Source organism: Neophocaena asiaeorientalis, unplaced genomic scaffold (genome assembly GCF_003031525.2).
Source record: "Neophocaena asiaeorientalis asiaeorientalis breed wild unplaced genomic scaffold, Neophocaena_asiaeorientalis_V1.1 scaffold268, whole genome shotgun sequence".
NCBI classification, from domain to species: domain Eukaryota; kingdom Metazoa; phylum Chordata; class Mammalia; order Artiodactyla; family Phocoenidae; genus Neophocaena; species Neophocaena asiaeorientalis.
The window spans coordinates 6,229,040-6,253,245 of NW_020173979.1; the positions used below are offsets into that span (position 1 = coordinate 6,229,040).

At 52.1% G+C, this 24,206-nt stretch overlaps 1 protein-coding gene across 2 annotated transcripts in view; it reads left to right on the top strand.

The window, feature by feature from the left end:
• The window catches only part of SLIT3 (slit guidance ligand 3), a 597,102-nt gene that overhangs the window by 550,509 nt on the left and 22,387 nt on the right, over positions 1–24,206 (top strand). For both annotated transcript variants that reach the window (XM_024753367.1, XM_024753366.1), the window contains 7 exons: positions 1,793–1,917; positions 5,337–5,434; positions 9,261–9,400; positions 11,080–11,173; positions 15,428–15,565; positions 19,013–19,253; positions 21,256–21,386. In XM_024753367.1, the coding sequence (XP_024609135.1) occupies positions 1,793–1,917; positions 5,337–5,434; positions 9,261–9,400; positions 11,080–11,173; positions 15,428–15,565; positions 19,013–19,253; positions 21,256–21,386 (967 nt within the window). The remainder of the gene's footprint in view (positions 1–1,792; positions 1,918–5,336; positions 5,435–9,260; positions 9,401–11,079; positions 11,174–15,427; positions 15,566–19,012; positions 19,254–21,255; positions 21,387–24,206) is intronic.

Consider the following 24,206-nt stretch of genomic DNA (forward strand, 5'->3'; position numbering starts at 1 on the left):
ACGAACCCGCGTCCCCTGCATCGGCAGGCGGACCCTCAACCACTGCGCCACCAGGGAAGCCCTAACCTGCATTTTTTACCCAACCATCTTAGAGCATAAGCGTTTTACTACAGCACATTTTGGGCACATGAGATTTTGATTTGACTGCATGAATATCATGATAAACTACTACTGGGTTCTTATTATGTGGCAGGCATTATGTTAGGCACTTTTTCATGTATTATTTCATTTAATTCTCACTTTCCATGGAGTCGTTTATTTAATTCCCCAGCACCTCTGTGGAGTCTACTTTATTAGTATTCTTACTTTTAAAAATGAGGAAACCGAGGCTTACTGAGGTTAGATGACTTCTCGAGATCACACAGTTAAGAGAATTCCAGGTCTTTCTGATTCCAGAGTGCATGGTCTCAACCACCAAGCTGTAACACTCCATCATAACTTCTTTAACCAGTTCCTGGTTTTGAACTTTCAGAGTATTTCCAATTTTTTTCTGACCACGGCTGCGTAAATGTCTTTCTCTATTTAAAATTATGTCCTTAAATAAGATTCAGAGAACAGAAATTACTGAGCCAAAGTATATGGTCATTGTCAAGGTTTTCACACTTAACGTCAAATTGATTTCCAGAAAGGGTTGTAACCAATTTTCACTCCCAGGAGCATCGTTTGAGTGCATTTTTCATCAGACCCTTGCATTCTTTTATCTCATTTTGCAATCATTGCTAATTCAATAGGTAAAATATTATATCCCCTCATATTTTGTTTTTGATTATTGGGGGAACTATTTATTTTCCCCAAAATTTACTTTCCGTTTGTACTACACACTTGCCTGTTAATGTCCTTTGCTCATCACCTAAGGCCTCAATGTTTATTCTGATTTACAGGTACACTTTACCTTTAAAACTTCATTGTGTCCCTGGAACACATAGCCTCCCTGGAACAGACGATGTCTCTGTTCTTCGGTGAAGCCAGAGTTGAGCCAGCTGGCATTGGTTCTCAATCAGCCCATTCTGTTCACCCCACCCACAAATGGTCAGACTCACCCTGCGGTCAATCTCAACCCAATCTCCAAACTGATGACTGTTATCCTGGGATCATTTAAAGTCCTGACATGAAATAGGGCCTGATTATCCAGGGCTTTGTCAACACTGGCTGCAGCGGTAGCACAGCCCGTTACAAAGCTCTGTGTAGGGACGTGGCCTCCCTCCCTCCAGCCCTGATGGCCGAGGAGAGCAGGACACAGTTGAAACGGTAATCCCTCATCAGCATCGTTGCTGTGTCTTCCGGGCCCATTTCTTACTTCTTCCTGCCGACTCAAGGGTTCTACAAGGGGAACTTCCTATGTGATGTGTGCCTTTGGCCCAGGCACTGTGCCCTCCTTAGCCCTGCACAGACTATGAGGTGGGGTGTTTGGGGAAGGAAAAATGAGAGGTCCAAATGGAGCCTGGGCCCAGAGCTCCCCGAACATAAAGAGATACACAAGGGGTTTCTAATTATGGTGCATTGTTTACAGATTAGCACCAGAATCAGATCAGGCTAATTACAGTAATTGATTTGACTGAGAAGTGCTTCTGAATGATGTCCCGCTGTGATTTTTTTCCTCTCTGGATGATGGCTGAATTAATGGGACTCTAGCTGGACTGGATGTGCTGGCTGCGGAGGGCCAGCTGCCCTCTGGACAGAGATGGGAGGGGCTGGTAGCTGACTGAGGGAGGGGCCAGAGCAGAGGAGGAGGGAGGTGTGACAGTGAGCCTACTTGGGGACCTGCCACCAACACTCTGGTTTTGCTGTCCAGGGCCAGTGGACATCAACATTGTGGCCAAGTGCAATGCCTGCCTTTCCAGCCCGTGCAAGAACAACGGGACATGTAGCCAGGATCCCGTGGAGCAGTACCGCTGCGCCTGCCCCTATGGCTACAAGGTATGACAGGAGGCCCCGCCCCCTACCATCCATGGCCCAGGGAGGGGCACTGTTCACTGCCGACCCTCCCTACTCCAAGGACAGTGGATAAGTCCACTTTACAGGTCACTCCAAAACAGCATTTGCCAGCAACTCTCCCGTTCTCCCCAGCACTGCTGGGGGCTGCCCAGTTGTATCACATTCACACCCATCATAGAGGACCCCATATAGTCTCGACAGTGATGCAGTGAGATAAGGAGGAAATGTAATATTTGTATTTTCTTTCTTGAACATGGGGAAATTAAGTCTCTGAGAGTTAAAGTACCTCCAAGTAGAGGCATCCCTTGAACCCACCACACTGACCTCCCTCCAGGGTGATTCCCAGGTCCTCCCCCCACCTCCCTTCCCTGTCCTCAAGACAGCCAGCCCTGGAAGCACTGGTGCCAGCTTGAGGAGGATACAGGGATGGAGGATTAAAAGGCCAGCCTTCACGGTTGACAGGCTCAGATCAGCCAACAAGGGCTGGGATAGAGATCCCAGTTCTCCTGTCCTCCCCAGAAATCCAGGCTAATTCCAGAATAACCCTTCCCTCCTTTCTTCTCACCCAGCAGCATCTAGAACACATTATCCTGCCTCCATATTAACATCTGTAAAGTATGGATGATGTGTCAAGCACTCTGCTTGGCATTTTAGTCATCTTTTCCCCTGTGAGGAAGGACTTACCGATTCCCATTTTACAGATGTGGAAACTGAGCCTCAGACTGTTGAAAGGGCTTGACTTACTGGCCCAAGCTTGTAAGCAGTAGGGTTGGGTTAAGACCCAGGGCTACATGATTCCAAAGCCCCCCCCCACCGACTTTCGCCTGGAGGTTTCCTGAGTAGCTGAACCCCTCACTGCACCTCACTGGGGTCAGCAAAGCCGTGACTGGGTCCTCTTCCCCAGGACCCTCCTGGCTTCCCAGATTCCAGCCATCCCAGGGCACCCATCTAAAGGCACTAGGCACGTCGAGAATTTCAAGACAGTCCCCAGCCTGTCTGATGCACCCACCTGGTAAAGCTGAGCAGAAGGGAGCTGGCATCCCCGGGTGTCCTGTCCCCAGGGGGATTTATGTGTATAGTGACAAGCTTGAGGGGCAGACTGCCGCTGGGGAACAGGGCTCCCTAGTGGCTTTCTCAGCTGTAGCTGTGCTCCCAATAGACAGTGTCAGAGTGCCACCTATGGGCCTGAGCCTGAGACAAGAGAGCCAAAGGCTTCCTATGAGGCCGGTCGGACAGCCTCCCTGCCCCGGGCAGCCAACCCCAGGCCTTACACCCACAGGAGTCCCAGACCCACGCCCCTGCACACACACACACACACACACATACACGTACACACGTACACACGCACGCATGTGCACACACGTGAACTACTTAGCAAGAACCAAAGACCTGAAAAAGTCTTTTAATTACCCACATTCAGCTATGTCTCAGAGCCCCATGATCAGCATGGTCATTCTCTGAATAGCTCTTAATTATGGAGCTACCATTACCTGCCAGGTGCCTTATATGAGTGTGATTTCTAATCATTCCTTAACTCCGTGGGGGTAGGCATCATTATTCCCATTTTACAGATGATGAAAAGTCTCAGAGAGAACTAGTAATTTCCTCAAGGCACGTAGCAGTAGCCGGACTAACACGTGCATTCAGACCGGCCTAACTGCAGAGGCTGTGTTTTGAGAGAGGCAGAATAAGTGCCCAGCATAGCATCGCGGTTCCCGGCGCTGGCTTTGGACTGGATGTCGGGTTCAGCTGTGCCTGTTCCACTTACTGCTGTGCGATCGTGGGTGCAGCACCTCACTTTCCAAGTCTGCCTTCCCTCTGTTAGAATGCAGGTAATAACGACCATACCAATCTTGCAGGGGTGTTACGAACATTATACGCAATATAAAACTTAGCGTGAGGCCTGGAACAGAAAATGTGCTCTGTAAATGCCTGGAACAGAAAATGCGCTCCGTAAATGACAGTGAGAATGAGCCTCGCAGTTTCCATCGACGCATGGACTTTCTGAAAGGGATCCCACGTGGCTCTGGTTTAGGATACAACCAGACCCCAACCCGAACTGCATTCTCCGTGTCCCCTCCAAGAAACCTCTGACGGGCCCTTTGCTGGTGACGGGGCTCGAAGAGGAAGCAGACAGACGCGGGCCTGCCTTCAGATTGCTGGAGACAGGGCCTGAGGCTCGGCGTGGAGAAAGTGAGAAGGCGGCACTACTCGGCAGAGTCCTCCGCTCCTCACGGGCACTGGCGGCGGCAGCAGAGCGGGGAAGAGGATTTTCTCAGGCAGATGGCGAGCAGGTGGTGTGGCTGGACTCCCGCAATCACCCCCGCCCGGCACGGCGCCCACGCCGAGCCCACAGCCCAGAAACAAACGCAGCAGATGCCTCCCTGCCGCCACCAGACCCCCCGGGTCCTCCCGAGGACCGCCGGCCAAGGCTTGGGTGCAGCACTGATCCACGGGTCCCAGGGGAGAAGCTGGACGCAGAGGACCAGTGCTCCCTGGGACGCTGGGTCTTGACGTCCACAGTCTCTGTCTCAGCCTCCCTGCACAGTGCCTCTGCCCTCGCCGTTCCTTCTGCCCACACGCTCTTCCCCACCTACACACGCTCTTCCCCACCTGTCACTTTACAGGGGTCCCCTTCAGCTGGGCCTGCTCCAAAGGAATCCCACTCCACCCAAAACTCTGTCTCACAGGAGATCTCAATCTGGCCTAACATCAGGATCACCTGCAGAACTTGAGAGTAAATGCCAACACCTGGGCCCACGTCCAGACCAATCAAAGCTGACTCTCTGGGGGGGGGCTGTCACTTTACAGGGCCAAGGTCTGTGGGCCACACTTCAGCCGTAGTCCACCCTACAAGTTGTGGATTACCGTTAAGCCTCAGTGAGGCTAGTAATAATATCATCTACTGGTATTTATAGAATGCCTACTATGTGCTAAATGTGTTATGTAATATTAAGCACTTCCTTATTGAAAGATCTAGTTTAATTCTGGTAAGAGCTCTATGAGGTAGGCTTGTAGAAGTTAAAAGGCTTATTATACAAGATCAAGGTCAAGCAACCAGGAAGAGGTGAAGCTGGAATAGGAAACCAGGTCTTCCTGGCTCCAAAGCCCCTGCTCTTGGCCTACAGGGTAGGATGGCGAAAAGCAGGTGAAGTCTGGGAAGTAGTGAAGCTGGGGCCCAGACTCCTGAGTTCAGCATTCCTCCCCTCCTCACTGTGGAGTGACCAAAGGCAAGGGCTCCCTCGGGCTTTCTCTGGGTCACACAGCAGGCTTGTCCCAGGGAGGGCCTCCATCTCCCTGACCTCATTCCAAAGGATGCTGGGAACCCACAGGGGTCTCTTCGTCATGGCAGCCACAGAAAGCCTCCCTAACCACACGCTTCTCTCTCTCCTGCTCCTCAGGGAAAAGACTGCACTGTGCCCATCAACACCTGCCTCCAGAACCCCTGTCTGCACGGAGGCACCTGCCACCTGAGCGAGAGCCACAGCGATGGGTTCAGGTAACAGCTCACCCTTGGGCCCTCCCTCCTCAGTCTTCATGGTCAGGCTCTTGGGGCAGGCTGAGGAAGCACAGCTATGTGCCTCCCGTGTGTGCCCACACTCTGCCCAGCCCTTTATGTGAATGACTCCAAGGCTCTTCACTCCCTATAAGGCAGCTACTGCTATCCCTCTTGTATAGATAAGGGAGTCGAGGCATCAAAGGGATAAATCGTTTGTCCGCAGTTACACAGTGAGCGTTGGTACAGGAATCTGAATTCAGGTAGTCCGTCTCAGAGCCAGGAGGAGGGAAGCCACAGTTGCTGGCTAAAGTCAGGGTAGGATGGGATAATGGCTCAAAGACCTGCCAGCCTGGTAATTCCACCACTCTTTTCTGTGTTAAAAAAAAACAATAATAATAGGTGACATTGATTACATGCTCATTATGTGCCAGGCAGGGAATCTAAGCCTCATTTAAATCCTCACGAGGACCCTATCCGGTACAAGTAGGTAGTATCCCCATTTAACAGATGAGGAAACTGAGGCACAGAATTGATTGGCTCTAGGTCCCATATCCTGACACTCATTCCTGAGTCTCCAAGCCTCACCTCTTTCCTCCCTGGCATTAAGAGCTCAGGAAGAAAAGGGGTAGAAGGCACTTAAGGTCTTCTCACCCCTGTCCTTGGAGCGGGCCTTCTGCCGCTCTGCCAAACCTCAGGCCCCTCCCTGCTTCCCACCCTCCCAGCTGTGTGCACATGTCCAGTTTCCCGGGCCCTACCCTGGCAAAGCAGACCAGTGGCAATTGGCCCGTTTGGCACCCCCAGTGAGCCAGCGGGTCAGGCGGTAAAGGGGGGGCATCTGGTGGCAAGCTGTGTGCGGAGGTCTTAGCGCTCAGGTTGCAAACAATTAATTATCAAAAGCCCTCTGACCAGGGTTGCTGCGTGTTCTGCGAAGGACATCAGGTTTTGGGCTCTGGGTTCTCCCCAGGGAACCCAGCCGCCCACGTGTCCATCTGTCAAGCCAGCCCCATCAGAATCAACTCTTAAAATGTGAAATGCAAGGCAGAGTTCGTTTTCCTGCCTGGAGCAGGCCAAACAACACACTCTCACCCACTGAGAGCCCCGGGGGGTGGGGGGAGAAACTACCCAGAAATCTCATGGTGGTGGCCACCTGGCCTCAGCCAGGAATCACGCCTACAGGACTGAAAGCCTGGCTCTGCCCCCGCCCCCTGTGCCCCCTCACCGCCACCCCACAGCCCAGGGACCCGCCTCGGCAAGGGACAGGAGCGCCCCCTGCAGGCGACTGTGTTGCTCCCCTCTCTGCAGGTGAGCGGAAGGACCCGTCTCCACCCTCCGTTGTTGAGGATTTCAAAGGAACTGGGAGTATTTTTAGGACTTAATTTTCGAGGAAAATGGCCCAGACCCACAGGATTAGGAAAATGGGGTGGAGGGTGCAGGCAATGTGGCCCACACCCCTGGGATGGTATAGCTCGTGTGGGATCCTCAAGCAGCAGGAAAGCACTGCCCCTCAGGGCAGCACCTGGCAGGCTGGCAAAGGGAGAGCCAGCTATTCGGACGGAGGCTTTGCTCCCTTGTCCCTCCTCTGTCTGTTTCCTAGAGCTGCCATAACAAAGTACTGCAGGCTGGGGGGCTTGGAACCAAAGAATGGATTCTCTCACAGCTCTGGAAGTCAGAAGCCCAGACTGAAGGTGTCAGCAGGGCCGTGCTCCCTCTGAAACCGGCAAGGGAGGATTCTTCCTCGCCCCTTCCTGGCTTCTGGTGGCTGCTGGTAGTTTCTGGCATTGCTTGGCCTGCAGCTGCATCACTCCAGTGTCTGCCTTCAGCTACACGTGGCCTTCTCCCTGTGTCTGTCTCCACACGGCCGTCTTCTTATAAGGACACCAGTCATATAGGATTAGGGGCCCACCCCACTCCGGTGAATGTGGTCTTCAGTTAACTTAATGACAGCTGCAGTGACTCTGTTTCCCAATTAGGTCACATTCTCAAGTACTGGGTGGTGGGGGGAGGTTAAGATTTCAACATATCTTTTTGAGGGGACACAATTCAATCCATGACACCTCTTACTGGTCAGAATTCTGGAAGCATCACCTACCTCTTCATACAGATGCTTCTCCAGTCTTGACACGTTGTCCCTCTGCTCAAAAGAGAGCTGTCCCTACAGCTCACACATTGCTCTTGAGATATCCTTGATAGCTCCACCTCCCCCACCGCCCCTACCTCTGGTAAGGTTTCCAGCGAGGACAGGAAAAAACTTTAGCCTCTTTCCCACCCTCTGTCCAGTCCATGAGCAACCCCTGCTCTCCTGACCAGTCACTCTCACCCCACATTTATGCGGTCCTAAGGCTCCGGGGAGAGTCAGAGTAACTCATTTGAGGAAAATAGGCAACACTGTGGGTTAAGATCTTTGGAAAACTACCCACTGTCTGGCTCTGAAGAAATGACCTTTTTCATGAATGGCCAGGGTCCCTAAGAGAAACAAAAAGGACTTAGAGTCATTTTGCTCCAGCTCCAGAGCTCAGGCCCGAGGACCCTTCCCCCCGCCTTTTGTAGAGAATGTGACCCAGTTTTCAGGTCACAGAGGGAAGGAGGTTATTTAGGATTCTAGGACCACAAAAATCCACTTCCTATTAGTTTAGTGTCGTTGTTTAGCTAAATGCCCAAGTCAGAGCAGTCTCTGAAATGGAGAGAGGCCTGGAATTCCAGGTCTGAGGCTGGAACACACATTCGTGGATGGGGGTGTATGTCCCTGGTCCCTGACAAGGGGGGATGGGCCACAGAAAGAGTGAGATTCCCTGCAGCGCTTCTTTAATCAAACGCTCGGCTCCCACCTGCATCCTCCCAGCGCCCCCTCGCCCCTTGTCAGCTGCCCAGAACCGACTTCATCAGTGCTGACTGACTTTGCATGTCTAATCCTGGGGAAGTGGCCAAGGTCGGGCAGAGGACGGGGGTTGAGGTTTTTATCCAAGAGGTTTAACACTCCAGAGACAGGTTAAGGAAATGCATCATACTGATCAATGGCGTGTTAAGCCAGGCTCACCAGGAAGTGTTGGCAGGAGAGGGGCCCTCCCACCCTTCCCTCAGCCCCCAGAAGCTGGAGGGGGCTCAGAAGTAGCAGGAATACCTGACAGGGAGAAATGGCATCCCTGAGAATAAGGTTAAGGAGGTGGGTAGTTTCGCCTAGAACTAAATCTAGCTAACATGTTCTGAACATTTTCGCTGTGCTGTGTACCCTTCTAAGCGTTTTACTTGTATAATCTCATTTAATGCCTGCAGCCACCCTGCAGGGGGTAGATAATAGCACCAGTCAACAGATAAGGAAACTGAGATGCAGAATTTAACTCCTAAGAAACCTGGTTGCAGAGCCTGATCTACGTCCTGCTCCAGATACAAAGGCTGCCCTTGAGTAGAAAATCACCAAAAGGGCAGGGTTCGTTTTGCTCTTTCTCTCCTTGTCTGCAAAAGAGCCTATCCAGAGGCTGCTTAGGAGACAGCTGGAGGAATTTAAGCTCTACCCAGGAAACTACATCCAGCAGGGGGAGTGGTGAAAGAGGCAGGGCCGACGGGAATTGCCCCCTGGCGAGGTAGCCATCCAGGGCCAGGGGAGACGGAATACTGCCCAGAGACAGGGGGCTAGATGAAATGCCCTCTTAGGCTCCTAAGGGTCTTCCTGCTCAGGACCCCAAGACCTCCGGGGTCCACCGTGCTGTCCAGGACCTCCATCCAGAGGAGAAACCTGACTGATTCTATTTTCCGCCTTCCCCTCTGCCGCTCCAACCCACCCCTCTCCCTGATCCACGGCTCCCCTCTTCGCACCCACACATCCCCAAAGCTGCTCCTGTCCCCTGGGCTTCGAGGGGCAGCGGTGTGAGATCAACCCAGATGACTGCGAGGACAGCGACTGTGAGAACAACGCCACCTGTGTGGACGGGATCAACACCTATGTGTGTGTGTGCCCACCAGACTACACAGGTGAGCCCCCTGACGCCCGAGTGCGGGTTGCTGAGTGCAGGCTGTGGCTTGTCGTGCGTTCGAAGAGTACCACTTTCTTAGCTTCTTCCAAAGACTCCACCTCCTGTCCCCCTCTGGACAAAGTCTTGAACCCCCACAACCTGGTACTGTGTTATGAGGGGCTTCCCAGAGGCCCTCTCTCTTCTAGCTTGTCTACCCTCTGCCACCCCTCACCCCACCCCCTGCAAATCACTAGCTCCTCCCCACTTTGAACAGTTCCCCAGGGCCCTTTCAGCTGTCTTCATTTGGGTTCATGTTCATCCCCTCCTTCGGGAACCCTGGAGCCCTGGTGGTGTCTGAAACCAGCACAGAGGCACTTGCATTGTGGTCATGCTCCGTTCGGGTCTGAACTGACGGTGGGCAGATGGGCACGGGTGGAGGGAGCTGAGGAAACACGCATTAAGGCGGTTTCCTGCCTGCGTCTGCCGTGGACCGGGGTGCAGTTCTGGCTTGTTGTACTTTGTTCCTGAGAATGGGACGTAGTGGTTTTGTCTGTGCCAGAAAACGTCAAAAAGTGTCCCCCACAGACACCTCCCTGGGTGTCTCCAGCAGATGAGGGGAGGCTTAGAAGGCACACAAGTGCTCTCTGTGGTCTTGAGAGACCAGGGCAAAATGAGGACGGGGTGGGAGTCAGCTTATCCTCACCACAACAGAGAACAGACGCCGGGGCTATGCCTGTCATGCTTTTACTCCCCGGCCGTCCTCAGGACCGTCCTCTGCCCTGTCCCCTGGGAGCCGCGGCCCAGGCTGCCTTCTCCTGCCCACGCCTGTCCTCTGAATGAACCTCCCTGGCTGGAAGTTTGTTTCTTCTAGATCCCTCTCCACCTGGCTTGCCGGGGGGTGGAATGTGAGGAAGCGCAAAGCTCAGAGATGCATCTGCCAGGGACCTCTCCCCTGCCGTCCTATCTTACCTCCCACATTCCCAAAACACACTTTCAGGTGGTGTGAGTATTTCAGGGCTTGTATCCTTGGGTATTTATGGCCTGTTAGGCATTTTCCGACACTGTGAATTTCAAAGGGGATGTATCCAGAGACCAGAACTTCACATTCTTTCCATATTTTCTTCTCGGAGAAAATCCAAGGGGGTTATTACTTATCTGTAACAGGTGGACTGAGCTAAGCGCTGTCCCCTCCCCCAGGAAGCCTCTGGGTTTCCACTGAGTTTTCCGGTCATCGCGCTGACAGCTCTGTGTTGTAATTAATTCCCTGCTTATTTGTAGATACACCCCCCGCACTAGCCATGGTGGGGAGAGGGGGGACAGGGCCAGGTCACGGCTGTGTCCCCAGCACAGCGCTGCCACACGGGAGGTGCTCCACACATGGGTGTGGAAGGAAAAATAAATAAGCATAGCCCAAGGTCAGGGGTGATTTCAGCTGCCGCCGCCCCCCCTAAATAATCAAGTGAGATAGTTAAATGGTGGTGCAGTGACCGTGCCCGGGTGAGGTCCTGCAGTCTTCCCATGGTCACTGCCAGGGAAATCGAGGCTGAGGCACAGGAGAAAGGAGAGGCCAAAAGAGCAAATGCAGGGCCCCTGATACCCGTGCCCTCCTGGCCAGGGGCTGGATGAACCTGACTTCTAGCCAGGGCATCCCCCCGGTACCCTCCCTGATGCCTGGGTTCTCTCTACCCGCCCCACCAGGTGAGCTGTGCGACGAGGTGATCGACCACTGCGTGCCCGGGATGAACCTCTGTCAGCACGAGGCAAAGTGCGTCTCCCTGGACAGAGGATTCAGGTGAGGCTCATTCGTGCCCAGCACCGGGTCCCAAGGACTCGGCTCCAGCAGTCTGGGTTTGAGGCAGAGACTCTGGGGCTCCCTCCAAATTTTTTTTCCCTCTCTCTCTCTTTCTGCCTGGTACTTGTTTGTTACCGTGTGCTTTTCTCTATCTCTGACCAGTCATGGTCTAATCCTCTTAGTCTCTCTCTGTCTCTCTTTCTGAGCCTCTGTGTCTGTCCTCTCTGTTCCCTCTCCCTCTCCCTCAGGCCCCAGATCCTCACTGTACTGAAGGCAGTGGGTAGCGCAGGAGGTTTTCAATTCCCTCCCTCCAAGGCCCTTGCCGTGGGCCTGGGGGAGGAAAAGTTGACACAAAACAAAGGTTAAGAAAAGAAGCAATTCCTAGGGCCCTAGATTCTGGCTCTGAGTGCTGCTGGGGTTCTGAGGAGGGGGGTGGGGAGAACTTTCTGGAGCAGAGAGGGAAGCCCCCCCACCCTGGGAGGTGGGATGTGAAGTGACCACCAAAGAATGGGCGGAGTTGGGATGCACTGCGAGAAGGAGGGAGCCCCACGGGTGGGAGAAGAGTCTAGAGTAGGTGAGGGTGAGAGGGGGCCGTAAGCACCTCTTCCTGTGTTTTCCCTTTCTATCTGGATATCCCAAGCCTAGAGCTTACCACCAGGGAAAACGCAAGAGGCGTGTAGGGCCTCTGGCTTCAGAGGGAGCAAAGGAAGCTGCGGGCCTTTGGTGCGTGCACCCTCCTTCAAGTCTGCCTTACCTGCTCCTGTCCCCTCGGAGATGTGCTGGGTGGGCTTTCACATAATCGAGTTCCCTGAGCTTGAGTAAGAGCGAGGGATGCCTCCCCCCGACCCTGCTTTTCCCACTCCAGGATCTGACTTCAGATCAGGGCTGCTCTTCAACTGAAGGAAGAGCAAAGGGGTAGGAAGAGATGCTTAAAACACAAACTTGAACCCAAAGCTGAGCCGGCTGGACTGACAGGAAAAGTGCTTTGCGTGTACCTAAGAAGGGGCAGTGATGGCGACTGGGCATCTGAGCTGTGAAGAGTGGGTAGAATATCTGTAGGTGGAAAGGAGATCAGTGGCGTTCCAGGCTGAGTGGACGGCAAGCTCAGAGGAAGCTGGCTTGGACGAGCATAGCGAGCTTCGAGACTGGTCAGAAGTGGTCCAGGGTGCAGGTCTGGGAATGGGGTGCTACAGACTTAGGACCAGAGATCACGATTCTCTGCTGCTTGTCCCTGGAAACCCTCTCTACTGTAACCAAGACCCCTTGAGTTCAAGGACAACATAGAATATAGAAACCAGTCTCGCTTTCAAAATCTTGAGATAATATTGACATATTTATACACAGAGTCTCTTAGAATCTTGAACAGGTCTACAGGCCAACTCAATAATGTTGATTTTTTTTTTTTTTCTTTTTGAGATGCATTTAAATGAAAAGTCCCTTCTCCCAGTGCAGCATTTTATAATGTTATCGCCCTCCCCTGCCGTCACCGTAACAACTCACATCCCAAGGCAGGGAACCAGGGGCATTAACAAAAGAGATGTGCAGTCAGTGCGACCTTTGCCCAAGTTTGAAGGTGTTTATCCTTGGGGATTTCCTTGTATGCTGTTCTAATGAGGCCTCAACTCAACAGAACAGATAGATAGTACTCTATCAGTATCTGTGACATGAACACTGAAGTAATGATAAACTGAAGCCCTGAAAATAATAACCAACACTGCCCATACACACTGAAAATAATAACAGAAACAAAGATGGCAGTGGCTAGCACTCACTGAACACTCCTTCTGTGTCAGGCACTGTGCCTTATTATCTCACTTAACACTCAGCAATCTTAGGATGTAGAAACTGTTACCCACCTCCTGCGTGGGGCTGAGGCTCGGTGAGGTGGAGCAAGCAGCCGACACGCGTGCACAGAAAGGGATGCGAGTCAATCCAGGCCTGACTGATTCCTCGGCTAAATCCAGAGGCTACTGAAGGCACTTGGTAACTCCTCGACCAGAATCAGTAGGTCGAATGCGTATCAGAATTGCATAACCCTTACGCTTTAGAAAAAAAGGTAAAGGCAACACGTTTGAGGACAACAGGGAATGCGGGTTATACCACCAGATGCTTGCCTTTGGCCGATGAAGAAGTGTTGTAGAGATCCTTGCTATTGGAGGTAAGGTCCATGAACCAGCAGTATCAGCATCCCGTGGGAGCTTGTTGGGAATGCTAATCCCCAGGCCCCACCCAGACTCCCTGAATCCAAAGCTGCACTTTAACAAGACCCCGGGTGTTTCGTTCAGGAAGCGCAGGTGTGGAGAGGGCTGTAGCACTGGGAGAAAAGAAGGATGTAAACATATCTTCCTCCAGACTTCCACTGCTTCATCTGCGAGGGAGCATGGCTTCCCTAATTCCTCATAAAGACCTGCTCAGTAGCCTCGAATTCCATGCTTATCAGGCTGGGTTTTGCCCTGTGAGTAGTGAGCAGCTGTTATTGGCTTGGTGAAGCTCATACAGCTTGAGTTGCTCTGCAGGTACTTCTTAGCATTCAGGAGACACAAACACAGATGCCTGCTGGGGCCAGGTTTAACCCTAGCAGAGGCCTGGCTTGTGATATATTGAGCGTGTGCCCCCAAAGGGCATCCCCGAGCTGTTCCTTTAAAAGACTAGGAAGGAACAGGGGCTAAGACGTGAAAGTTTGCACCTTCTGGTGCAGCAATAGGTCACGTATATCAAATTCACCCATCAAATAAGTAAAGGTAAATAGGTCAGATCTTAGCAGATTTCACAGCTTTTGGACGCAGGTCCAGTAAATCCTCAGATTCTAGAACTCGCCGCCCTCCAGGGACACCCCACGCCCTGAGTATCTTACCTTGCCATGCTGAATCCACAGCATGCACCATGTTCTGGCAGCCCCAGCACTGCCAGGACCTACTTGTGATTCCAGCCCACTTCCAGCCATCCTAAAGGGGGTGGAGTGAGGAGAAGGTGGAGGGACGACTATTCATTTGTCCTGGTGCTTCCCGTCCCGTGTCACATAAGTATTCCAAGGTCTCACTTCCCTCCCCGCCTGGCCACCCGTACCACACTTTCACCTGCCCGTACCACCTTCCTCCTCTGACTTGGATAAGTGGTTATTATTTACACTCCGCCCAGCAGAATTCAGCCAGTGAGCCCAGAGAGGTGTGCAGGCTCCAGGCCCTGCCGGAGGTAGAGGAGCCAGGAAGCGTTTGTGTTCACACGTGCCTGTGTGCTGAAGCCGCTATGAGTAAGGTGGTACCTTTGGTCTCTTCCTTGCTGGGACTTCGGCACATTGTCACCCCAGACAGAGGAGCCCAGAGATGTGTGTCTCAGGCCCATGTTTAGGGAGACCCGCCGCCAGCAGCCGTCTCTGGCCGGGCTGAAACCTGGGTCAGCAAGGACCATGATGGAGCTGCTGACACCATGCTCCTCAGGGAGGGGCGGGTCAGCCTGCAGGGCCTGGGTTGGGTCAGTAGCTCCCATCCTCTCCCCTGGAGACCAGGAGGCATTTATCAAGGGCAAAGGGATTCACCTTCTTATATCAGCCCGAAACCCTGGGAAAAAAATGAACAAACGATAGAATAGAATCAAAGGGAGTGTCCTTATCAGCGCGTTCTACATATCACACTGACAGTTTAGTCAGTGTGGATCTAGTGCCCTGCACAGAGTGTATCACTTAATTTTTAAAACCACCATAAGAGGTGAAGTTATTGATCATCAGTCACGTTGAAAAGTGAAGAAACTGAAACACAGAGAGGCAGTGAGTGGCAGATACACCGAGAACAGGGTCTGACGCACGTAAGTGTTACACGGCGGGGGGCCTCAGGGAAGTCAGGTCAGCTCTCCTGGAGCCCTGGTTTCCTCCTGGTATCGGAGGGGGACCGACCCTCCTTCACAGGGTGCTGGGAGGCCTTAGCAAGGCACCCTGTGAAAGGTGCTTAGCCCAGTGCCTGGCCCAAAGGCAGGCTAAGCTGAATATTAGTTCTATGTAGACAGTGGTGGATACAAGCCAAAACCTGTGTGACCGCAGCCCTGCACTCCTCAGCCGGCTCCTGACAAGATGCCCCACGTGAAGCAGGCAGACATCGCATTGCAGTGACCAGAGGCTGTGGACAGCCCATGAGACCCACTGCAGGCCAGGCTTTGGGGAGCCCGCAAGAGCTGCGGGGACTTGGCTACGTGGGTAGATAGAGGAGAGGCTGCCTAGAAGCCGGCCAGGCCGTAGAACAGCCTCGCTCCGCTGTGTTCCAGGTGCGAATGTCTCCCTGGCTACAGCGGGAAGCTCTGCGAGGTGAACAGTGATGACTGCGCAGCCCACAGGTGCCGCCATGGGGCCCAGTGCGTGGATGCGGTCAACGGCTACACGTGCATCTGCCCCCAGGGCTTCAGGTATGGTCAAGGGGCCGGATGGCAGGGGGCAGCGGGCTGGGGGCTGGTGGGCCCAGGCAGCCAGGGTGGAGACCCAGACAGCCCTAGCCCTAGGTCTCTGTGGTGCCTTTATTCCCCCAAACCTTCTTCAGCCCTTCCAAGTGCCAGAGCAGACCTTGTTCACCCCATGCTGTAGATGGAAAAAAAGAGGTACCCTAGGCAACCATGTGGAAGTCGGACTTAGGGTCCGGCTCATGTTATGTCAAACTTCGGCGTGATTCCATCTAACGAAAGATGCTACCGTTCTGGAGCCCAGCTTGCAGGGTGTGGCTAGCCACATGGCCACGCTGGCAGGAGTCTTCTTTCTAGGCTGGAGAACAAAAGCAGTATGGTGCCCTAATGGCAGGAAAATGGAGGTGAATGGGAGGGTTTGGGGGTCAGTCATTGGAATCAGTGAAGCCAGGAGAGAAAGGGGAGACTGGAGGCCCTGGCCAGGGGGTCAGATGTCTGTGTGGTACGTGGAAGGGGTATGAGGGTGCCAGCTCTCGCTCCCACACTGACTGGAAGGGAAGGGCCCAGGGGAGCCTGGAGGGGAGGCAGGGACCACGTAAGGGGGGGTCAGACTGGGGGACAGTCCTGTATACATGTCAGTACTCATGGAGGTACAGATCTGACTGTGCAGCCGAGCCCTGGTCATAGACTCTGAGAACATGAGCCTGGAAGGAACCATGAGTTCTCAAGGCAGTTGGTTCCAAAGCCTGATTGAGACCATCTGCATGCAAGGCTTGTGAAAATATAAGTTCCAGAGCCCCACCCCAGAGTTCCGAAATTAGAATCTGGGGTGGGGAGAAGGAGTTGGAAACCCACACTTTCAAACAAAAAAAATTTTAATTGTGGTAAAATGCACATAACACAAAATTTACCGTCTTAAGCATTTTTAAATGTACCGTAAGTACATTCTTATCGCCGTGCAAACATCACCACCATCCATCTCCAGAACTCTTTTTTTTTTTTTTTTTTTTGTTTTGTTGATACTTCACTCTGTATGACAGACTCTAGGTCCATCCACCTCACTACAAATAACTCAATTTCATTTCTTTTTATGGCTGAGTAATATTCCGTTGTATATATGTGCCACATCTTCATCCATTCATCTGTCGATGGACACTTAGACTGCTTCCATATCCTGGCTATTGTAAGTAGTGATGCAATGAACATTATGGTACATGACTTGTTTTGAACTACGGTTTTCTCAGGGTATATGCCCAGTAGTGGGATTGCTGTGTCATATGGTAGTTCTATTTTTAGTTTTTTAAGGAACCTCCTCCAAAATGTTCTCCATAGTGACTGTATCAATTTACATTCCCAACAACAATGGAAGAGGGTTCCCTTTTCTCCACACCCTCTCCAGCATTTATCGTTTGTAGATTTTTTGATGATGGCCATTCTGACGGGTGTGAGGTGATACCTCATTGTAGTTTTGATTTGCATTTCTCTAATGATTAGTGATGTTGAGCATCCTTTCATGTGGCTGTTGGCAATCTGTATATCTTCTTTGGAGAAATGTCTATTTAGGTCTTTTGCCCATTTTTGGATTGGGCTGTTTTTTTGATATTGAGCTGCATGAGCTGCTTGTAAATTTTGGAGATTAATCCTTTGTCAGTTTCTTCATTTGCAAATATTTTCTCCCATTCTGAGAGTTGTCTTTTTATCTTGTTTATGTCTTCCTTTGCTGTGCAAAAGTTTTAAGTTTCATTAGGTCCCATTTGCTTATTTTTGTTTCTATTTCCATTTCTCTAGGACATCGGTCAAAAAGGATCTTGCTATGACTCATGTCATAGAGTGTTCTGCCTATGTTTTCCTCTGAGAGTTTATATTACAGTGTCTGCCCTTACATTTAGGTCTTTAATCCATTTTGAGTTAATTTTTTATTTGGTGTTAGGGAGTGTTCTAATTTCATTCTTTTAGATGTAGCTGTCCAGTTTTCCCAGCACTACTTATTGAAGAGGCTGTCTTTTCTCCATTGTATATTCTTGCCTCCTTTATCAAAGACAAGGAGACTATATGTGCATGGGTTTACCTCTGGGCTTTCTATCCTGTTCCATTGATCTGTATTCCTTTTTTTGTGCCAGTACCATATTATCTTGATTACCGTAGCTTTGTAGTATAGTCTGAAGTCCGGGAACCTCAGTACTCCAGCTCCGTTTTTCTTTCTCAAGATTGCTTTGGCTATTCAGGGTCTTTTGTGTTTCCATACAAATTGTGAAATTTTTTTTTCTAGTTCTGTGAAAAATGCCAGTGGCAGTTTGATAGGGATTGCATTGAATCTGTAGATTGCTAGTTGCAGCATGTGGGCTCTCGGGCACATGGGCTCAGTAGTTGTGGCTCACGGGCTCTAGAGCGCAGGCTCAGTAGTTGTGGTGCACGGGCTTAGTTGCTACGCGGTGTGTGGGATCTTCCTGGACCAGGTATCAAACCCATGTCCCCTGCATTGGCAGGCAGATTCTTATCCACTGCGCTACCAGGGAAGTCCTCCAGAACTCTTTTTATCTAGCAAACTGAAACTCTGTACCCAATTAAACAACATTTTCCTGTTCCCCCTCCCCTGGCCTCAGCAGCCACCATTCTTTTTTAATTTATTGGCCGCACCATGTGGCATGTGGGATCTTAGTTCCCTGGTTAGGGATTGAACCCACGCCCCCTGCGTTGGAAGCATGGAATCTTAACCCCTGGACCACCAGCGAAGTCCCCCAGCAGCCACCATTCTACTTTCTGTTTCCATGAGTTTAACCACTCTGGGTACTTCATATGAGTGGAATCAGACAGCATTTGTCTTTTTCTATCTGCTTCTTTGACTTAGTAGAATCTCCTCAAGGTGCATCCATACTGTAGCATGTGTCAGAATGCCCTTTTCAAGGCTGAGTGTTATTCCCTTGTGTGTATGTACCCCGTTTTGCTTATCCACTGATCCATGGCTGGATGAGAATATGCACTTTCAACAAATTCATTGCAGGCAATTCTGACGACGCTGAAATTAAGGACCTGTGCTCTAGGTCCTCAATTATTTTTAAAATGGGAGGGCTTCCCTGGTGGCGCAGTGGTTGGGGGTCCGCCTGCCGATGCAGGGGACGCGGGTTCATGCCCCGGTCCGGGAGCATCCCACTTGCCGCGGAGCAGCTGGGCCTGTGGACCATGGCCGCTGGGCCTGTGCGTCCGGAGCCTGTGCTCCGTGACAGGAGGGGCCACGACAGTGAGAGGCCCACGTACTGGGGAAAAAAAAAAAAAGGGGGGAAATCTGGGGCTTAGAGAAGGATCAGGCCTTGCCCCAGTCACTAGCAGGGCTGGAACTAGTCTCAGTTCCCTCTCATGCCACGGTCTCTGCTAGGGGCTCTTTGGCCTAAATAACTTGATGTCTCCTCTCACCGTTCCCCATCTTCCCTGCCCCCATCCTCCTCTCCTCCCTCCCAGCGGGCTCTACTGCGAGCACCCCCCGCCCATGGTCCTGCTACAGACAAGCCCCTGCGACCAGTACGAGTGCCAGAACGGGGCCCAGTGCATCGTGGTGCAGCAGGAGCCCACCTGCCGCTGCCCCCCGGGCTTCGCTGGCCCAAGGTGCGAGAAGCTCATCACCGTCAACTTCGTGGGCAAGGACTCCTACGTGGAACTGGCCTCCGCCAAGGTCCGGCCCCAGGCCAACATCTCCCTGCAGGTGCGCCCCACCCACCCAGCCCTTGGAAGGACCCTAACATGCCCCCAAGCCCTGATTGTTCCGAGAACAGATGGGACACCCCAGATCACAGCAGTCCTGCTCCCTTCCCTACACATCATAAGGGACAACTCACAGCTTGGGGGGACCGGGACCAGCTCTGTCCAGAGGGTTCTATAGACAGCTCCTGACCAGCTCTCACTGCAAAGAGCAGCCCCCACTCCAGCCTCATTCATTCTTTTCTCTAGGAAATATTCATTCAACTATTACATGCCAGACACTGTGCACTGGGGATTCAATGGTGGACAAGACAGGCAAAGCCCCTCGCCCAGGGCAGGATGACAACCCTGGGTGTTGTGGGAGCACATGGGCGGGGCAGTGATACCAGCCTGCTGGGAAGAACCAGGGAAGGCTCCCCAGGGGCAATGAGAACTAAGCTGAGATCTGAAGGATGAGTAAGAGTTTGCCTGGAGAAGGGCAGAAGGGTGAGGGGCTGATGGTGCAGGATGAAGGGGGGTGGTGCACTCGAGCCCCAGATCAGCATGTGCAAAGGCCCAGAGGCACAAGGGAGCAGGGCATTTTTCAGGGAACAGGAAACCGTTCAGTATGAACCAAATTCTTTTCCAACTAACTTCTGTCGAGTTCCTTACCTATGGACCTGACTAGTTCTTCCAGACTACATTTCTGGGTGACCTCAGTGCTGTTGGGGGGCAGAGGGAGAAGGGAAGGGGTATGATAAAGAGCAGGCCCCTGCCTGTAGGCTCGGTGGGCAGGGGGGACCCCAGAGACACAGCTAGAGGGTGCAGGCCAGTTAGTGGCTCCGCCACATAGCATTAGGTAAGGCTAATGCTTTCTTCCTCCTGGTTATGGCCACACTAGCCCAGGTTTAAGCTTATGGAGAAAACATTCATTCAACAAAGATCCACTGGGCATCCACGTACCATTCAAGGCACTGGGGCTGCAGAGACGTATGTTCGTTCACACGGCCTCACCTCGTGGGGCCTACAGTCCAGCGGGCAAGCCTCTGAGATGGGGGTTGACCCCAGGCACACACAAGAAAGAAGCTCTGATTGCCATCACTGCCCTCGCCCCTGGTCCCCTTGTCGCCGTCCTGCCTTCGTCCCTCAGTCCCAGACACCCAGGGACGCAAGTGTTACATCCCAATAACCAGAGCAGCACCCAGTGCCCCGGACAGCCCAGTGTCCTATCAGAGCCCCTGCTCCCCGTCAGCTTCATGGGCAAGGGCTCCTACGTGGACCTGGGCTCCGCCAAGGTCTGGCCCCAGGCCAACATCAGCTGCTCCTGGGCTAGGCAGTGGGGGCCAAGAGGCTGGTGCCCTGTGCCTGGCAAACAGACGCCCTCTGGGCAGCAGCTTTGAGACCAGTGCTTCTCAGCCTGGCAACACTTTAGAACCTCCTGGGGCACTTCGTATCTTTGCCTGCGTCTGACCTCTGGAGATCTGTATGCAAGTGGTTTGAGGTAAAGCCCAGATGCTGTGTTTTAAAAAATTCCCTAGGTGACACTTAACACACTGCCTGGTTCATAGTAAACACAGAATTAAGTAGTAACGGGTAGTATTTTGTTTATAATTGTTATTATACTTTATACAGAGAGACCAAGGCCCCAAGAGGCTAGATCAGAGCTCAGGGCTCCAGGCATTTTTATATATGTGTGTGTGTGTGTATATATATATATATATATACACACACACACACACACACACACACACACACACACACACACACACACACACACGTACATAAAAACATAGCAGCACATAAAGGGGACTCCATAAATATTTGTTGGATTGCCCAGTCAGCATTTGCTGGAGCATTAAGTATAGGCCTTCCTTATGGAAATGAACAGACTAGATGAAGGAGGAAATACGGACATGAATTCAGATCCAGGGCTCGTTCAGAAGAGGCCGCCTGGAAGAGGGCTCTGTGAGGCGGGGACGGGAGAGGTGGGAACTCAGGGCAGCCCTGACCCTCATGACTCCCTCCAGGTGGCCACGGACAAGGACAACGGCATCCTTCTCTACAAGGGAGACAATGACCCCCTGGCACTGGAGCTGTACCAGGGCCACGTGAGGCTCGTCTACGACAGCCTGAGCTCCCCGCCGACCACGGTGTACAGGTGAGGACCAAAGTCCCGCCCCCATTGCACAAGCCCCCCTCGCATCTTCGCGCCTGCTTCCAGCACTAGGAGAAGATGCCAGGATGGCTTTGGTGCCGCCTCTCCCTGGCCCCCCCCCCCACTTTCCGCTGGCACAGAGTGGCGGGTGGGAGCGAGAGAGGTGGTCTCGGAGGAAGAGGCAGGAGTGGAAGGGCGGAAGGCAGACCCCGTGGGGAGATGACACCTCATTACCATAAGGTAGATGGCCAGCTGGCTACTGGGCCGGAGCCTGTGCTCCAATGGGGATGAGGCTGCTTAACGCGATGCCCTTTTCAAAACGTCATCCTAATCTTGTATTAGTTTAAGAAAGAAAACGGGGAGATGAGCATGGAACTCAAGGGGAAGATATTCCAGAGCACGGAGGGAGTAGGACTCCTCAAGTGACTTTCAAACTGTTCTAAAGGACAGTTTTTCCTAAACTGCAGTCTTTCCAACCATCACCCTGATTTTTACATTATCAGTATGTCAGCTGGGCTGTTACCTAACACGCTACCTTACGTCGGCTTTAAATCTGTTCACTTTTTAAATTTAGCTTCAGCTTGAGTAACAAACAGCATCTGTGAAATCACAGCTCTGCTAGTTCAACATGTTAGAATTTTCTCCTACTTCTCAGTAAAATGAATTCTCAACTATTAACATTTAAAAATTATTTTAGTTATAAATATTTTTATAATACTTATAAAAGTAGCTCCTCGAGTGAGAAGTGTTTGTCTGTGTTACACTTAAAATCACATAGAACCTCCCGTGGAAGGAGAGCCTTTACTTGGGGAAAACATAGGGTGTGAGAGAGATCCACATCCAGAGGCCAGCCCTTCCCCTCTGGAAGCGAGAGCACATTTGATCAGGGTGAGTGAAGGGCAGCATTTTTTCCCAGTAACTAAATCCCTTCTTCAATCAAAACTTTACATGGAACTCCATCATATTAAACGCACAGAAGCAAAGCTGCCCTGCAGGGCTGTGGGGGGAGCAAAGTTTCCTCCTTCACACAAACTCTCACGAAGGCCCCCAATACACCTCCAACAAACCCAGTTGAAAACCATTGGTGCAAACCAGTGGTTCTCGAGGTGAAGCCCCAGAGCAGCAGCGGCAACAGCAGCCGGGAACTTGTTAGAAAAATGCACATCTTCAGATGTGCTCTGAAGCTCTGGGGTCAGGCCCAGCCACTGGTTTTAGGGGGCCTCTAGGTGAGTCTGAGAAGTGCTAGCTAACCCACGAAGGCTTCCTGGAGATGGAGCCATTTGCAAGGGGTCTTGAAGAATTTGTGTGATCAGGGAGAGCAGTGGCCGGCAGGCTGGGAGAACAGCAGCGACAAGCCTGAGAGACAATGAAAAGGCAGCGACCAGAGAAGAAGGTTTCACGACAGAGGGTGGCTGGAGGGAAGACCAGCCAGGTTAGGACAGCAGGTACCATGGATGTCCCGGGAGCCTCTGAGTTCCCTGGAGCCAGGGCCTCCTAACATCTCTGTTCCTGGGGCTGCTGGTCATGGGTGAAGTGCAGAGGAGAGAGAGCCGGGGGCAGGGCCAGGGCAGCCCTACATAAAGCCTGGGGCGTCAGACACATCTGGGCTTGGCCAAGTTACTCCACCTCTTGCCTCCGTGTTCTCCCCGGTGTGCTGTGCATGACAGCACCACGTCCCTCCAGGGGTGTTCCTGGGGGCTGAGGGTTGAGAAAGCACTTGGCAAGTTGAGCCTGTACGTGGGCAGGTGAAGGACAGAAGGTGACAGCCAGACTCTGGAGCAGCTGGGCTCTGTCCAGAGCTTGGGGACCTTCCCTGCCCTTCCCACACCGATGTTAGCTGTTGGTTTGGTAGAGAGGGATGTTGGAACGCTCTGCTGTTGTCTTAATCAGGATGGGGAGAATGAATCAGGAACCCAGAGAATTGCCATCTCCAGCCCTTGTCAGGGAGTCAGGTGAGAGTTAGCAGGTGGCCCTGGGGAGACCCCCGGCCCCTTCTCTTACCCATGGGAGGAACCAAGTAAAGGATGTTCCTGCCAGGATCCTCATGCCAAGCCTGGTGACAGATATTTAGTGCCCTTCAGCCCCAAATCCTAAAGGGCCCAAGTCTCTAAGAGTCTCATATTAAAAATGGTTTTGCGGGAACTTCCCTGGTGGGCCAGTGGTTAAGATTCCGAGCTTCTGATGCAGGCGGCGGGTTTGATCCCTGATCGGGGAACTAAGATACCACGTGCCATGCAGCGCAGCCAAAAAAAAAAAAAGGTTTTGCATCCAAATACTTTTCTCTGGGCCGCCCTGCTTTTGCCCCAACACTGCACGCTTTCACTCACCTCAGAAACGTCTCTCAGACATTGTTACTGAATCAGGGCCAGGTGCTTACCGCTCAAAAATCAATACTCGAGAGAGAGGCAAATGTTGGTAGAAAGGAAAGTTGCTTTTAATCAGAATGCTGGCAATCTGGGGAGATGGTGGACTCAGTGTCCCCCCCCCAAAACCACATCTGAAGATTCCTCTTGGCCGTGAAAGTTTTCAAAGGGAAAAACGGAAGCAATCTCAGTTAATCATTGAGACCGGGGGGAGGGGGGGCGGTGTCACAGTCATCACCATCTCTGACTATGTGCAGACTTGTTGACTTCTTTTGATTTTTCTTTAGATGCTATCTGGCTTACACAGTTTGTTTGTGAGATGACTGAAGGGGGAAGCTAGGGAAGAGATCTGGGCATCTGTTAATTACTTATTCATTTCTACTTCTGTGATCTATGGAAAGAACCAACAGATTGGGCAGAGTATCATGCGATCAAAAGATCTGAAAGGTGTGCTAGGGCT